Source organism: Acanthisitta chloris, unplaced genomic scaffold, assembly GCF_000695815.1.
Source record: "Acanthisitta chloris isolate BGI_N310 unplaced genomic scaffold, ASM69581v1 scaffold7568, whole genome shotgun sequence".
NCBI classification, from domain to species: Eukaryota; Metazoa; Chordata; class Aves; order Passeriformes; family Acanthisittidae; genus Acanthisitta; species Acanthisitta chloris.
In genome coordinates this window covers 1-17,250 of record NW_008687497.1, presented here as the reverse complement: position 1 = coordinate 17,250, position 17,250 = coordinate 1, and the positions used below count along the sequence as shown (strand labels likewise).

At 37.9% G+C, this 17,250-nt stretch overlaps 1 protein-coding gene across 1 annotated transcript in view; it reads left to right on the top strand.

Annotated features, from left to right (window-relative positions):
* The window catches only part of LOC103807862 (cyclin-dependent kinase 8-like), a gene marked incomplete at its 3' end in the record, with an annotated part of 37,920 nt that extends 21,095 nt beyond the window's left edge, over positions 1-16,825 (top strand). The window contains exons 5-7 of the mRNA XM_009080612.1: positions 11,574-11,631; positions 14,423-14,554; positions 16,682-16,825. Of these exons, the coding sequence (XP_009078860.1) occupies positions 11,574-11,631; positions 14,423-14,554; positions 16,682-16,825 (334 nt within the window). The remainder of the gene's footprint in view (positions 1-11,573; positions 11,632-14,422; positions 14,555-16,681) is intronic.
* Positions 16,826-17,250: the final 425 nt, after the last annotated feature.

Below are 17,250 nucleotides of genomic sequence, written 5' to 3'. Positions count from 1 at the left end.
TGCCCTTTGGTCTTGCTGTAGTGCTTCCAGAGCTGTGGCCATTTGAAGGAGTGAATCTAAGTGCTTGGAAAGAAGAAAGTAGTAGTAGGAAAAGCTGTGCACATTACTAGGAAGAAGTTTACAGCTTTTAAAAGCAGGGTGATTTTCTACTCTGTTTAAGTATATCCACAGGTAATAGGCCTTATTTTCCAAAAGGCATTATAATGACTTGCTGGTGATTTGCTTTCAGAGGAGAGAGAAAAATCAGCCCTAACCCAACCACTGTTTCCATTGTCAGCTGTTGTGTTTCCCAAGATTTTTGTTTCCAAGGTGTTTTTCATGGCGTGTGTGCTTTCAAGAGATTACAAAGGAACAGTGTGTCTGGCAGAACCTTGTTTTCTTGCATATCCTATAATTGCATGCTTTTCTGTGAGCCTTCCAGTTAGAGCAGAGAGAGATCTTTGAATTTGCTTAGAGATCTTTGAGTTCACCATAGTGAAGCCTATAGAGAGGCATGGAATCATGTGCTTCACATTCATATAAGCAAGGCCACTCTCTTTGAAAGGTCATAGCTATCAGGGGATGTTCCTGAGGGGAAAAAAGCAAATATCACTCCAGTCTTCAAGGAGGATTTGGGAAATTACATGCCAGTCCCTCTCGCCTTGATCACTCCAAAGGTGATGGATCAAATCCTCTTGGAAGCCATTTCCAAACATTTGAAAGGTGATTGGGAGTAGTCAGCATGGATTTTTATGAAGGGGAAATTGTGGTTAGCCAACCTGAAAGCCTTCAGTGACTAGCTTGATGGATGGGATAAGAGGAGTGGATGTTGCTTGCTTTAGTAAGGCTTTCTACTCTGCATCCCATACAGCCTTGTAGACAAACTAACAGAGTCCAGACTAGGAAGTGCACAGTGAAGTGGATTGAAAACTGGCTGATGGATGGGCTCAAAGGATTGTGATCCGTGCTGCAAAGTTGAGCTGGACACCAGTCATTAGTGGAGTGTCCCAAGGGCTGATACTGGATTCAGTGCTGCTTAACATCCTCATTAGTAACCTGGACCCTGAGACAAAGCGCATCCTCACAAAATGGCAGAGGATTTCCAGAGACAACTTCCAGCCTCAGCCATTCTGTGAATGTCTTCTGTCTTCACCATTTGATCAGTCTTGAAAAATTTGGTTAGTGCCTTTTCAAGGTCTAAAATCCAGCTCATGGCAAATCAGTAGAAGAGAAGCTGGGGGGGAAGAGGACCCATGTGTGAACAGGTGTAAGATGAATATGAAAGATTAAATAGCTCATACAGAAGAAGAAACAATGTGAAGAAAGCAGTGAAATACAAAACCTTTGCAGCAAAGGTGGACATTTTTGCAATGTGTCTTGAGTGCTGTATGATGAGAAGGGATGAAATGGTGTCATTTTCTTTTCCTGGGGAAAAAGAGATGGCATATCCCCAAAAGTTTTTTTTTTGAAAGCTATGTGGTCAGAAAATGAAAGATACTTCTACTGGATCATCAGTTGTTACAAGCTTTGGTATGAAACACTTGTGTAATGACAGTATCTCTAGAAAGAGATGCCCAAACCTTAAGATATTTAAAAAATTGTCAATTCTATAGGATTGAAGTGTTGCAGAGATTCGTACTTTTAGATGTTTCTTGGATTGGTCCTATATCTTTTATTCTTTGCTGGAGTGCTATTCCTTTAGTGCTCAAGTACTGAAATTAAATGGAAAATATAAACAAAAGTACAATATTCACTCTACTTCTCCAGTTTTACTTAGGTCTTCATTGCAAGGGTTTCTGGTAATTTTTTTTAATTGGTCATCTTTAAAGACAATGAAATGATTATTTGTTTTTAATTCACAGTCCATATCCATTCAAGCAATTCTTGGATATGAATGTAATCTTTCATAGCTTTTTACAGGGTGGCCATCTTTAAGCTTTGGTCTTAAAAGCAAATGCAAGGCCATTTTTCAAGTTTCCAGTAGGGATTGTAAAAGGATAGTTTAAACTCCAGGATTTATGTAATATGTGGCATCAACAGATACATGTGAAAATTGTTGTCCATCCAGCTGGTGTTGAGCAAAAATGCTAAGCCAGTCCTGAAAGTTCTTGATAATCTTTTACCACCTACTGCTGTTAGATTCCAGCTGATAACAAGGTGGAATGTTGCATAGGGGAACATTTGGTAGATATTTTTCTCATTGCAAGTAAGAAGCTCATTTATAAGTTTGGTTCAAATGAAAGCAGGGATGCAAGGAAAGGTCAGAATTCTCTGTTTCAGGTACAGGTTTTTCAAATCTGCCTCTCTCAGAGTACTTTTATTTGAAGCCCCATTTACTTGATTGCCAAGTCCAACTTTATCTGTCATTTTTGTAGCCTTTCATTATCTTCTGCAGGTGTTTCCCAAAGGTCTGACTATATTGATTTGTCTGGGATACACTTATGTTTTGTCTGGTGGAACCTAAATGTAGCTTTTCAATAGCTTCCTTGCTTTTTAGCTCAGTAATTTTTTCCATAAATAATTCTCAAAATAATTAGTCCTTTGGTGATAAAACCCAAGTCCCACAATCTTGATGTTTACGACTGGCAATAATACTGGCAACTCTTTGTAGTGCTGTTAATGAATATACCTTGTGTTGAAACTACAGGAAGTACAGTCTTTGCCTGAAGTTTAAAGGGAAGGTCAGGATGGAGGAGTCTATGTATTATTAGAGGAGCTTTGTTAATTTACCACACCAATAATGTGACCAAACCTAGGCAAACTTACATTGTTATTGCCTAGAGAAAACACAGGTAGAGTTTCTGAATTTGGAGTTTTGTAATCAGTGAAACTTCTACATCAAAGAAGTGCAAGGTGCAAAAAAGAAATAAAACAAGTAAGACATGATTGAACTGGCACCAGATGTCTTAGAGACAGATGAATGCAACACAGATGTGCCTTTGTAGACATGAAGTTGTATTACATGATTATTGATGGTTTAGTGCAATATTTTTGCCATACCTGCTGCAGAACTGTCAGACACAAGAAGCTGTGGGAACTGAGGGTTTTTTTCTGACATTTCTACATCTTTGTGAATCAAATAATTTTAACCAGCTATCTTGGGCCTGTTAACAGGCAGTAAAGAACTGTTGTACAAGGGGAACTGCAAATTTGAATCTGAAAGTAACTTGTAATTTTTTCTTTATGTAGCTGTAAATGCTGTAGTGAAGAGTACTGCTTTTGTTCTCTATCTCCTCATTCCCCTAGAGCCCTTCAGGAGTAGATTGAATGTTTCAGGGCTGATCTTTATAATAATTTGCATCTTTACCTTACAGGGTCTGAAATCAATGCAGGCCTTTGCTGTGCCTTTAACTGAGAATTAATGTTATTGTAGTGGGCTTTGGGAAGTTCTGGTGCTGGAAAGAGTAATATGAGTAAGTAATCCAGCACTGTTTGAAGGCTAACTCGTTCATGTCAATGCCTTGCCATGCAGTAGTTACAGGTAAGCTGGCTGCAGTAACTCTCATCTCCATATAATATAAACACAAATAGAGATAAGACTTCTACAGAGGAAAGATTCTAGAAGCTTGAGATCTAATTCCTACCATAAAGGTGATGAACTGTACTCGCCAGATGGAAAAAGTGTCAGCATAACTTGTGGTTCTGACCTGAGAGAGGTATGGAGGACCAGAAGGTCTTTGATCACAAATGTACCTTTGATGTAAGTTTAGTCAATAAAAACCCTGCAGTAGGATTTAGTAAAAACCCTAGAGTATGATTTTAGAAATACTTAGATGCAGTTTGTGGGTTAGGTTTGTTGGGTTTTTACTGCTGAATACATTGCTAAGGTCGTGGCAAAGTTATGACTACCTAAAATGCTGTGAAAGATGGAATATAAATGGTTCAAAATACAGGAAATAGCCATAATAAGTGTATTCGCTGCATTCTGCTGTAGGACGAAAATGCTGTGTTCTATATGAATGGTTTATATTCATAATATAGAGAAAAAGATGGTGAGAAAACAGTTCTTTGATTAAACCTGAGCAGTTTTAAAGTAACCTGATAAATAGGACACACTTGTCCCATATAGAAACTTGTTCCTTATGAACTCCCAACTTCACCTGTCTTGCTCTGAACACAAATGACACAATAATAATCTTTGGGGTGTTTGAAATACTGTGTTTGTTCTGTGCCCAAAGGTGCCTTAACAGGTAAACACAAAGCCCATGCAACCACTGGAAAGTGCATAGTAATAAATCACAATAGGCTTTTCTTCACCTTTGTTATTTTTTCTTAATCCGGAACAGGAGGAGTTGTGTAATAGTCAATACAAGTAGGGTGATATGGAGGTAATGAGAATATTAAAACAGCAGTAAAATAGGGCTGTTAAGGAAAATGGCAATGTGCTACCACAACTGCATGCAAAACAGAGAGTAAATAAGGCAGTGTTCTGCCTTTGTGTGAAGTGGGATGTATGAGATGATAGTACTACTGAATGCCTGTCAACCTGCAGAAACTGCTCCAACAAAATCAGTGAGCAAAAATGGTACTCATTGTTTTCATTGCCCATTCAAATTCCTTACCTGTAAGGCAGAAGTCTAAATTTAAGGAGGAGATGGAATTATATGTGGAATAGTATAGTACATAGAAACCAGTTTCGGAGCATGTTCTCCTCTAGCATTTGATCCTGCTCTGGTATGTCCACAACGTCCAGAGTCATCCTGACCTATGGACAGTGCAATCGCTTCTGTAGCAAAACCCACAGGAAATAGATTTCTTCAAGACAGTTTGTTTTAATTTAGTAAGTTTGTTATTACAGTTTTGAATGACATGTTAATGATATTTGACATGTTAGATTTGACACTGCTATAATAATGGTTTTTCCTATAATATCCACCTTTACCTCCTTGGAGACTTAGTACAAAAAGTGACGCCATGCAGCTTGTCCTGATGTACATTTTTAGGGAGTGAAAAACTTGGCCTGAAGAGTGTAATTAATTTTTTTTCTTTCAGCTTGAATTCAGTTCCAATGCAAGTGATAGAAAAGCCTGTGTATTAGGCAGTGTACAGGCTTTTAATAAGTTACATTGCCTCAAGTTGGCAGTAATTGAGTGACAGCAATGAAAGGAAGTTTTTGGAGTGTGTTCAGAGCATAAAAATGTAATAAGTGGCACCAACAGCTTTCATCAGGCTGAAACAGAGGTAAAATATGGTAACTAGCAGAAGGCCTCCCTAGCATAGATACAGCACCCCTCTGTCTTCTCTCCCATCCAAATCCTTTCTGTACTTTTAAAATTTTTGAGCATGTGTGCTTTGATAATTCAGGGGTTTGTTTTTGTTTAGCTGTTACTGGTAATTTTAATGACTGCTGGTTTTAATGAGAATTCCATTTAGGTGCTTGAATTGTTTATGTTAAAGAGCTCTGGGATGTTCTATATAAAAAATAATTAACAGGAAGTATTGCATTAAAATGAGTTGTCTTAATTTTCCAGTGTTTTTCACAATTCATATGTTCTGTAATCAAAAAGAATATTTTGTATTTTCATTTAGGTTTAATACATGTTGAGGTCTCTGGAGCCATTGTTTTCACCAGTGTTTGTGGTGGTCTTTAGATTATAATTTATTTTAAAGCCCAGAATCAGTTAACAGATGCAACTGAAGTTGCCTTGATTGTGAATGCACATCTTTGAATTCAAGGAAAGAAATTAACTTCAGGCAAGTGCTGATACTAGCATTTTGAGAAGGTTGTATTGGCACTATTATTGTGCTAGAGTACTGTTTAGCATTGAAGTAGTCAGTAGTCAAGTGGAAAGAAATGGAGTTATTTTCTTTTATCATAAAATGTTCCAAAAAGACAGTTCTGTTGCTAAGAATGCAATGAGGGAACATCCCACCTTGATAATAAATATTTTGGTGTATGCTATGACTACTTGAAGATCAACAGGGTTGTTGGAGATGTACCTTAGGACGCACAAATATTGAATGTTTTGTGGGTCATAGCCATTGAGATGGGTTGTGAATTTTGCAAGCCTAGCTGAAGGGTAGTAGGTTTTGCTGCACAGCTGTTCTTGTCAGAAGGCCTAAATGGGAAGTGATAAACCACATCAGTGTATTAAAATTTCTACCACTATGCCACAAAAGTGCTCTGCCAAGCAGGCTACAACTTGCTAAGCCTTTGCAGTTGTATTTCAAAACCTGTTTGATTTTTTTTTTTTTCATGCCATTGAATTACAAACTTCACAGCAAGACATTTGTAACTTATTTGTGTTTCATGCTTCTCAGGCACTTGCTCACATACAATTGAAGAAGTTCAGTTTTGGTTTTGTATGATTGTAGGGTTATGTTTTTGAATCTGTTCCTGTATTGTTTAATCTAATACTTTGAAGTCTAAAATACAAAGAAATCATTCATTCTAAATCTCAATAGAATCATTGTTGAGGTTATGGTTGCAAAAGCAAAATAATTTAAGGATAAAATCCCTTTGCCCAGTATTGTTCTTTTAAAGTTAAACTGTTGGGTTTTGTTTTTTAAATTGAAAACCGATGTTACACTTTTATCAGTTAGCTTGGCTCATCACAGGTAGAAATGGATGGCATGGCCAGTTCTGGAAATTGGTGGCCATTAATGATGCACAAACAGTAGTGGTTGACAAAAGTCACTGGTGTGACTCACCCCATCACGGAGAACCCTCTACTGGGCAATATTTTAGTAGCCAAACTCTTAAGTATTGGGTTATCCAAATGAAAATTGATTAGGATGATACTAAAACCTTAATAAAACGGAGGTATAAAGAGTATGAGTCTGTTCATAAATATACACAGGACTTAAATATACACAGGACTTGTTCATAAATATAACAAGGAGTTAGTAACAGGGGTGGGGAGGAATCTGCATTATAATACCATAATAGATAATTCAAAGGAATTTGAATTACTCGGTGATAGCTATGTTGAAAATCAGTCTTTGAAAACTGGCAATTTTAGAAACAGACTAGTAGCAAAAAATACATGGAGTAATAGTTCCTGCAGGCCTGGTTTGATGCTAAAATCAGGAAGCATCAAAGATTGCAATGGCTAAGCTGTCTAAAAATGCCCATTTTGTTCCTGACTGCTTTGATGAGTAAAGCTTAGTGAAAGGAGGTCCCAACAGTAGAATACTTTTCCTGGAGCATGAGAAAATGTCCTGTGGTTGCCACACATCTGCCATGCAAGTAATCATTTCCTGGTCCTACGAATAATTTGCTCTGAGCAACAGGAATGCTGTCTTTTGTTTGTTTGTTTTTTTTTTTAAATACTGCCACATCTCATCAAGACAGGCTGGTATAATTTTTATGTTGTGTTTTTACCTTCAAAATAGAAATCCAAGTAAGTTCTGAAGCCTGAGTTTCCCCTCTGTGAATGAAAGCTAACATTTTCGGCATATGTTAAGAAGCAGCATGTGACTGCTTCTTGTTTGTTCAGAGTAGCAGTCCTGCAGAAAAGATGTGAGACAGTGCATGGCTGGTAACCTTAACCTGAATCAACAGCCTTACACAGTGAGGCAGGATACCATACTGAGGTCATGTAAAGTGGAAGATGCTTTGCAAGGCATGTAAAACAATCTCTCCGCTGCATTAAGCATTAGTGAATCCTCAGCAGGAGCAGTGTGTGGTTTGGATCACTTGAATTCAAACAAATAGGTGGCCCAAGGCAGAACAGCTAGAGGGAGGCAGAAAGAATGATCAGAAATCCAGGAAAAGATAACCTACTAGGAAACACAGGGCATAAGAGAGGTTGTTTTGGGTTTTTTTTTTATCTGAGTGATAGGACTGAAGAGAGATGTTTGTCTCAGAGGAAGCGTAAGAAGTTCTTGCAGTGAAGGAGTGGTTGTCTGCTCCTTATGCTGATATAGAAAAAGAGAGAATGGGAGTAACCTCATCTGTTGAGTTAGAATGAAAGAAAAAACACTGTGATGGAGAAGACTGAAAGAGAGTAGATTGCCTGGGAATTGTGCAGCCTTCATCACCAGAGACTTCGGGATGAGAGTGAAAAGAGAGCGATACCATTTGTCAGGTCAGGCAGGTGGGTGAAGGTGACTGCCTGAAGTTCTTCACAGGTCTATGAACCTCTTGCTGTAGTCTCTGGGGTTTTACCTCCTTTGTTTGAAATCAGTCTGTCTCTTAGGATTTCTTTTTGCACTTTGCAAATAATGATTAAATTAGAAGCACCTAAAAACATTGCAGCGATGATGATTGTTCTCTTTTCAGTAGTAATAGTAATTAAATGCAAAACATTAGGAATTGTCCAGGAATTACACAACAAGTCCTACAAAGACAAATATAGGACAAGATAAGGTTTAGTGCTGTGCTGTGGTCCATGAGAATGAATTCTTGCCCTGCTGTTGGGGTGGGGCTTGGTAGGGGAAGGGTGATATTTCTTTACTTTAGGTTTATGGGGTTGCCAGAAACTTGTTTTGTTGGTCTCTGAAGTACTCGGCTGTACTCAAGAGCTGCATGGCTCTTGACATTTGGTTTAGGATCAAAACAGGTTTTTCATTGGCATTTGTCTGATATGAGCAAATTATTTTTATTTAATGACAAAAATAAATATGCCTCTTTTAGAAAAAAATTGAGTGACTTTAAGTTCATCATTTGTAGTTATAAAAAATCAAAACAGATGACTGTTTCCAAGTAGTGTGTTTTCAGGATGCAGTATAAAAATTGCTGCAAGATTCTTCTTCACTTGCTCAGTCCAAGTGTTTTGAATAAGCAATTTCAACTTTCATTTTCTCTGGATAATTGAAATTAAACCTAAAATTAACAAATTAAACCTACTGATTTAGGTTTCTCCCTTCTGTTTCTAATGGCTGCTTATATTTCTTTGCAAATAAATTTCTAATGTGTAATGAGTTGCCCAAAGAGAGAAATCTGTGGAGCTGTTTTTGTCTCCAGATGGTAGACTCAAGTAGCAGGAGGAATCCTTGACCCATATATTGACTTTTGTTACTGGACTTCAGTGTTTTTCAGGGATTTCTCAAAATGCACGTGCTTTAGGTATACCAGTACTGCCCTATGCTGCTTTCTGGTAGATATCCCCCTGTTGAATTTAAATTGTCTTGTTTGGAAAAGTCTTTCTGAAAAAAATGTTGTTCCAGGCTCCTCATGCAATGATTTAAAAAATGGGAACCTTGAGAATAAGACATCTGATTTCAAATTTAATTTTTTTTAACTGTGATATTCTTTACAGTGATGTGACTATATAAATATTTTTGTCTGTAGGAAGAATCTTCTGTTCTAAACAGAGCTGTTTCAGCCTTTGACTCTAGAAAAAGGTGAACTACTGTGAATGGTTTTTCCGGACCAGCTGAGTTTCTTTTATTTTGTGGCTTTAGAAGACTCCTACACGGATTTCTAAATTGTCTCTATTGTTAAAGGTGTTCTGTAACTCCTGAAATCTGAGTGTGAATCAAGCTGTTGATACTTATTTTGCTAACCAGTACTGTCTCATCTCATTACGCTTTCTCTTCTCATCTCTACCTACCTTGAATTTAGGGTAGAATATCTTGGGTGCAGGAATTGTTACCCAGTGCTATGCTGATTAGTCATCTGGTGTAATGGAGTTTTTGTGTGAATAGGGCTCTTTGTCCTTATCAAAATCCAAACAGTAAAATATTTTAAGGTGAAAACATCATGAGGATGTTACAAGTGTTTTTGTAGAGTATTATCAACCTGTGAATTTACAGGGGGGAAATGATACTGTAGGTCAACCTATTATATATCTGAAAAATTTCAGTGCCTGTGTAATGTATTGTTTACTCAAAAAATATCAATTAGGCACATAGCTTATTAACACCCTATATATATTGAAGCAGGTTTTGTACAAGATGTGGATTTGTTCTTTGAGTCGCAGTGTAGCAGTAGAAAGGCTTATGTGGTGAAATTATGTGCTTTCTTACCTAGCAGATTGAAGTGCCGTCAAGGTCAGCATTGACTCTGAATTTAAATATGTATGCTGCTTGTTTATTTCTAGGACTTTTCTAGAAACACTCTAAATGGAATGCTTTGAGACCTGTGTGCCCACATGCTAGATTTTTTTAATGTTGAAGCAGTACTTACCTGGACTGTATGTCTTTATTAAAAACCAAACCAAAAAGTGGTGGTGATGGTGTGGGGAACAGTTTCTTTTGCAAATTGCTGAACTGGTGCAGTGCAAGTTGGATCTGTTGTTATGGCTTTTGGAAAGGCAGTGGAATATATTTTACCTTTTTGATGACATTCAAGCTATAACATTTTCTTCCATCTTTAACCTGCTCTCAGAAATGCAACACCTCTGATATATATTTTGTACATGGATTGTAGAGTTTTGGAAATCAATTTTGGACCCATTCATAAACAACAGTAATTAAGTTTCTCAAGGAAATTTTTTGCTGGATTACTAATTTTTGTACCTTGTTTTACATGATATGAATTACTTCCAGACTGATATCAATTTGTGGTCTTTTGCCTCTTTGCGTGTGTTTACACCAGGGCCTGATAGATTCAGGAAAGCTTGAGAATTTTCTAGAGTATGCATTTAGTAAATCACACTAAGATACTGAGATTTATTGTATTAACTTTTAGGTAGTCTAAACAGTTTTGCTGGGGTACTTTTTTCTTAAGATCAGTTTAAACTGGGAACGCAAAGCAAGAGCTGTAACTCAGCCTTATTATAATTCTTACAGGTCCCAGCTGAATAGGAGCCCCTGTTTTGTCCAGGATTTACAGAATGAATGGGTATCTAAATCACTCCATTTGAGAACAAGTCTGGCATACATTATCAGCTTTAGTTGTGAGTTTCCTTACTTTTTTCCCCTCAAAATAAGCACTGCAGGTTGGATTATATAAAAGGTATTAGCATATGAGGAATCTTCTGACTGCAGATGCCAAGAATGGATTATGAGAAACAGGACAGCAGAAATATAGGATTATGAAGTGAGTTGTTACATTTCTAACCAGCTGAACTCTAGCTCACTTCCTTAGCTCACCTCCATAGTAAAACAGAGAAAGGGAAGATGGAGAGAAAATAGTGCAAAGGCAATGCTTTCCAGTTCTGCAGCTGTGTGAATTGGTAAACACTTGTAAATAAGAAGAATTTAGATGGTTTTTCTCTCCGATATTGATACGGTTATGTTTCACCTGGATCTCATTCTCGTATTTCTGATGTAAAACGTGTCTGCAAATGTGCCTAATGACCCTGGGCAAAACGTGCTGTAGAGCTGTGTTCCCATCCCTGTGCCGGGGGTGGTGGGCAGCACTGGGACTGCCTCCCACCAAACGCATCCAGCGCAATTCAGGTAGAAATCTCCACGGCTCCCAGCCCCTGCGGGTTGAGGACAGACACCAGGGTGTCAGTTAGGGAATATGGTGCTGGAGCACAGCAGTGCCTAGAAGAAACATGAGGAAGATGCAGTCAGGGAGAGCCTGTGTCTGGGTCCTTGCTTTACTGCTGTCCAGCTTTACTGTGACAGAGAAACTTGTCATTTTTTATCAAAACGAAGTTGGTTTAAAACTGGCAAAACAAAGCTTAACTAACTTTTCAGAGACTAATGTTTAGGTTTATCGTGGTATATGTATTGTATATTTATTTTTTTTTCCACAGAAACCTGCTAATATTTTAGTTATGGGTGAAGGTCCTGAGCGAGGAAGAGTAAAAATTGGTATGTTTATATCTTTGATAAGTCCCAGTGTAGCATTTAAGTTAGAATGTTCTGAAGGTGCAGTTGTACCACTTAAAGTAGTCACTGTAATACTAGTATGTGCCTGGGCACATTGCTAAATGCTGTTTCCTGAGTGACTGGCTTCATAATGTTAGCCCCATGCACCAGTTCTGACAATGAAATGCTGTAGCCTCATCAATAAAAAGTGGAAAATGTCATTATATTTTGTTTAATTGGGTGTTTGTGTGGGGTGGGGGATATGGATATGGGGATAAAGGTGACAGCTAGCTAGGGGGAAAGGAGGAGAAAGAAATGGGATTTTAAAATTTCCTCCATTTACGTCTGTAATGCCATGACATTATCTTGCTGCTGCTGCTGCTGCTGCTGCTTATAAAAACCTAAATAGGGGACTACTCGTTGATACAAACCTTAAATGTTATAATGGAATCAAAGGTGGCATTTAGCCTGCAAAATATTCTTGAAAGAGTAGGCAGGTCCCTTTGGAGATAAACATGAGGGATCTTAAAAGTCCAGAAAACCCAGTAATCCATCCAAAATGTTTAGTGAGAACTACTGCTAAATGCTCAACTTGGGATGTACCAGGGTAGGAAGGACCCCACACTCCCCCACTTGTAAAATTTTCTGGTGGGAGTTACTGTTCACAGGGAGAGGATAATTTGTAGCATTTCAGTTGGTTTAAATATAAGTAAATGCATAAATAAAAATTAACAGTAGTCTAACAGTAATAAACTATACAGGGCTGTGCATTCTCATGGCAGTGCTGGGATAGCAGGCTGCTAATGCACAGCCTGCTTACATTTGTTATGGTAATGCAGCCCCCTTCGGAAGGGTTTTTTAAAGCTAGTTCATCTTTTTCTCTTCCCTCTGGCTTGCTTTTATGAGATTATTCTTCTGCTTTGTTGCTCTGTTCTCTTACTGTTTTGTTTATCTGAACTATATTGTTAATCACTAGTATAATGATTCAGGGTAGGATTTTCTTGGAGCATTCAGTGCTGCTCTAGTCCTTCCCTCGCCCCTTGAAATCCAGGGAGCAGGTGGGCCAGGGCTGAACGCTTCTGCAGATCCTACCCTGAAAGTTTTTAATGCCCTTCCAAGCTTTAAGATTGACAGTAGGGACTGAGGTCTTCTCTGTAGAAAACAGGTACAGCATGGACAGCAAAAGGGAGAATTTCTTTCTATTACCTGATTGTTCATGGAGCAGTTGCTTCCAAAATAGAGAATGTAGGTCATCCTCTGGGTATGTTCACTCTGAACAGTGGTGGTGATATTTGCTGTATACAACTACTCAGTACTAATTGCACATAGACCACCCATTTATTTCTTAATTTATAGTTTTGAATTAATTTGGGAATAACTTAGAAAACAACTAAATTAAGTCAGAGTCTGTTAATGGACAGGTGAAAGATTCTGTATTGGGCCACCAGTCCTCTGAGCCATCCATTCCCAGCAGGGGAAGAGGGAGGGGAACCCTGGATTTCTAAGTGTTATCAAAATGTAGATTTTAATTTTTTTTTCTTATTTTCTTAAGATCTTGCCACAGCAGTAAAAGAGTACAGAATTTATACCCATATCAAGGGCTTCCACTCTTCCAGTGTAACTAAGTTTTCTAAAAAATACATAACTGGTATTTAACTAAAAATAATTTTATAGGCTTTTTGTGTCATTTTGAGTAATAAGTTCACTTCCTGCCAACAATTTTCCTTATTTTTCATAGTTGCTAGTGACTTGATCATATTTTGAGTAACTGATATTTTAATGTAGAAAACTGTAAAATGTTTTTCCTTTTAAATGCTTTAAAACAGTCATAAATAGGAATGCATCTGAAAAAAATTATTAAGGATTGTGTAGTCAAGTTAGAGACCCATATTTACACTGCAGTTCTTCCCTCAGCAAGTGAGCTACAGCATGTAGGTCCTTTCCCTCAAAGTGGCTACTCATTTCATTCGAGTCTTTCTCAGCATGTGAATATCCCTACACCAGAGTCCCTCTGTCTGGGGATTTGGGGAGTGGTGGGTCGGGAAAGCGATTTGGTGGGAGAAGCTGCATATTTTAGTCTCTGCCCATATTTTTCCTGTATGACTTACATTTGGTAGTTCAGGCAGATTGCTAGGCAGTTGTATACTACCAAATCTAAAAGCAGATTTTAATTATATAATGCCCACAACCAGAATTTTAAAATCATAGCCTAAATGGTACTGGTATATTGATACTGGAAATACATCTTGACACAGAATCAGCAGGGAGGCAGATGCTGTAGGCTTAGTTGCTGTTTATGTGTGAAGGAGGTCTTGCTACAGCTAACTTCATGAGGAGGGAGCTTTTGTCATGTGCACGTATGTATTATAAATCATTCTAACCTTTGCAGAACCTGCATTTTGCTCACTTTAAAAAACGCTGCTTTTCGAAAAACCATCCTGTAATCATGGAGTGTTTTACCAGAGAGTATCAGGTAAAATGAATCAGGATTTACCAGTGTCCTGAGGAGTGAGTTGATGCGCTTCTTCAGAACAGTGGTTAATTCTTTGTTCTAAATGGCTCATGTTAGTAATGATTTATAATGATATACTTCATAGGTGATGCCATCCAGTAACTTCTACAAAAGCTTTAAGAAAATCTGCTCACAGAATTCTTACCTGCTTCAGTCTGTGTTTGCATTTAGCAGTGGTGGTAGTGCTAACAAGTAAACTCAATCAGTTTGTTTAATAAAAAAAATAATTAAAAATTGGTAGTTTTCCTCTAATTTTAAAGCATCTCTCTTTGAATTTTGCAGCTGACATGGGCTTTGCCCGATTATTTAATTCACCTCTGAAGCCTTTAGCAGACTTGGATCCAGTAGTTGTAACCTTCTGGTATCGCGCTCCAGAGTTGCTTCTGGGAGCAAGGCATTATACCAAAGCTATTGGTAAGTAAGTTGGACAAAAACTTACTTTTTTGTTCTTTATGTGAAGTGTACCCAGATGTGGAAGAAGTGATAAATAGCTCAAAGGACAGTAGCTGACTCCAAGGTATGTTACTTGTTTCCGAAAAAAGTACTAATCTTTGATAGTTGTTTGGTTCACTGTGGTCTCTGGCTATATGTAGGAAAGAAATGTTTCTGGGTTTTAGCTCCAAAGAATGAAATGCCCTGCAATGCAATGTGAGTTTATGTGGTTTTCACACGAGGCTTTCATAAGTGCTGTTAGAGGCAATAAAAAAATACAGATGCAGCTTTGGACAGCTAGTAGAATTCATGTTGTGATGACTCTCAGCACAGTGCATTAATTTTATTGTAGAGGTTTTTAGCTAGTGTAATAAATACATGAAATTAGCAGTGTACAGAATGGAGACTGTATTGGCTGCACTGAAACTAAACTGTAAAATTAAGCTGTGTTTTAGCCTGTGTCTTTCAAAGCTCAAGTGTGAACAGGAAGTGCTTGAAGTAGTGAGGTGTGGTCAGAGCCACCCAACAGGTGAGGCACATCCAGAGCAAAATCAAACCTCACAGACCACGGATGCTGTGACAGTGGCATTAGACGTCAGCTTATTGCCACATCCTCCTCGCTGCTTAATTCACACTTAACAATCTGAATTTTAGCAGCTTCAGCATGGCACCACTGCCTTCCCTCTGCCAGTCTGCCCTTGCCATTTCAGGAGTAGGGGGTGACAGACAGATGGCCATGACTGTTGTGTTCTGGGGCTGTAGGACCAGGGGAACAGCCCAGCAGCAGACTGGAGGGATGTTCACCTTTAGTGGATGTGAACAGCTTTGCTATGGAAGGGAGAGAGACCGCAGGGAAAAGGACCGGGAAGTTTTTCTCTTGCTTTCTGGTGTAAAAGACATGTTAAAGCCTGACAGCCATTTTTGGGGGAAATAACTTTGCCTGCAATGCTCCACTTTGCACAAACATGGGAGTTTTGTGTCAGTGTACTATGTTGTTGTTTCTGTACCCTGAAACTTTTTCCTCAGAACTCAGTTGACTGTCGTATTTTTTTTTCAGATTGTGTCAGTGCTTTTGTCAGAAATTCCAATCTTTGTCTTAAATGTGTTTTCATTTACTCTTCTGTTAATACTGTATTTCTTTTATAGATCAAATACATTTCTTTATATGTTCCTTTAAACTGCTTTATTTGTTGTATTTGCATGTTCCCTCACTTTACTGGCATTTTCTTCTGCTTGCAGCATGTGAAACAGCATGGGCAGTCATAGTCTTTAGTACATAATGTTTTCAGTGTAGATAAAAACTGACTGTATAAAAACACTGAGTAATGGGGTTATGCTCTCTGCATCATTTGCTTTTGTCCTTGTTCATGACCTTTTCTTGTTCATTCAAGGTTCAGCGTAGCATTAATTTAAGTTAAAAATTGCATTTGTTTATACTAGAAAAAATCAAGAGAACAACCGTGAAAGTTCAGGCTGATTTGAAGGTTGGGATCCAACAGTTAAAGCAGAAAGGTTGTGGGGTTTATTTATTGGGTTTTTTTTTTAATTAACATTATGGAAAAAGTGGGTGAGGTGTGTGGGCATGGAGCAATTTTCTTACTCTCTTTCCGCAAGGTTTTATAGGTAACATTTGGTTTATTCCAATATTCCTGCTTTTCAGCTTGTGTTTTTTGGGTTGTTTAATACTAGAAACTCGGTGGCTGATCAGCGAGGGCACATTTCTTGACCAGGACAGTATGGCAGTGAATGGGCAAGATGCTGGTTGGCTTTTCTTTCTTTGTGTTTTATGCGTTGACAGTTATCCAAAACGTTTCCTTCACTTTTTTTCTTAATTAATTTTTTACAATGCTAAATGGTAACTACACTTTAAAAACCCCAAGAAAGTTGTATGATACTCTCTCAGCTCCTGTGTAGTTGCTGAATTGTGTACCTTCATCCAGAGCTAAAAGGACAAGTTGAGGAAGCATTGCACTTCTACAACAGACTCTTGAAATTTTTCAATGCAGGAACCTTATCTCTGATAAGCTAAACACTAACATTCTGCCTCACCCAGATGCTTTTGAAAGATTCGTTTGATTTTTATTTTTTTTCTGTTCTCCTTTTTTAAAGATATTTGGGCCATAGGGTGTATATTTGCAGAGCTGCTAACATCAGAGCCAATATTCCATTGTCGACAAGAAGATATCAAAACTAGTAATCCTTATCACCATGACCAGCTGGACAGAATATTCAATGTAATGGGATTTCCTGCAGGTACATACTGTATTTTTTTATCACCACTGTTCAAAGAAAGATATCTGTATTGCTTTCTTTGCATATGAAGGTGGCAGCTGATCAAAGCGACAAAGCTGTTCAAACACAATCTTTATTTCATGAGTTATAAATCTAGAATTTAATGGTCAAATTAGCTATTTTCCTTATTATTAATGATAGGATTATCTTTGTGTATACATGTACCAATGCTTTATTATTTTAAAAGATTGTGTTTAATGGTGGATGATTAAAAATTAGAAGGAATATTTTTGCATTTCTTCAGTACTGATTATAGGTTTGGAAAGCAACTGATGAGTGTATGAAGCCGAGCAAAAATATATACATTTAGTGAACATTGTGCAGTTGTTTAACTCATGCTAAATTAAACATAGCATTTGGAAGTAAGGGAGGGTATTTACTTCCCC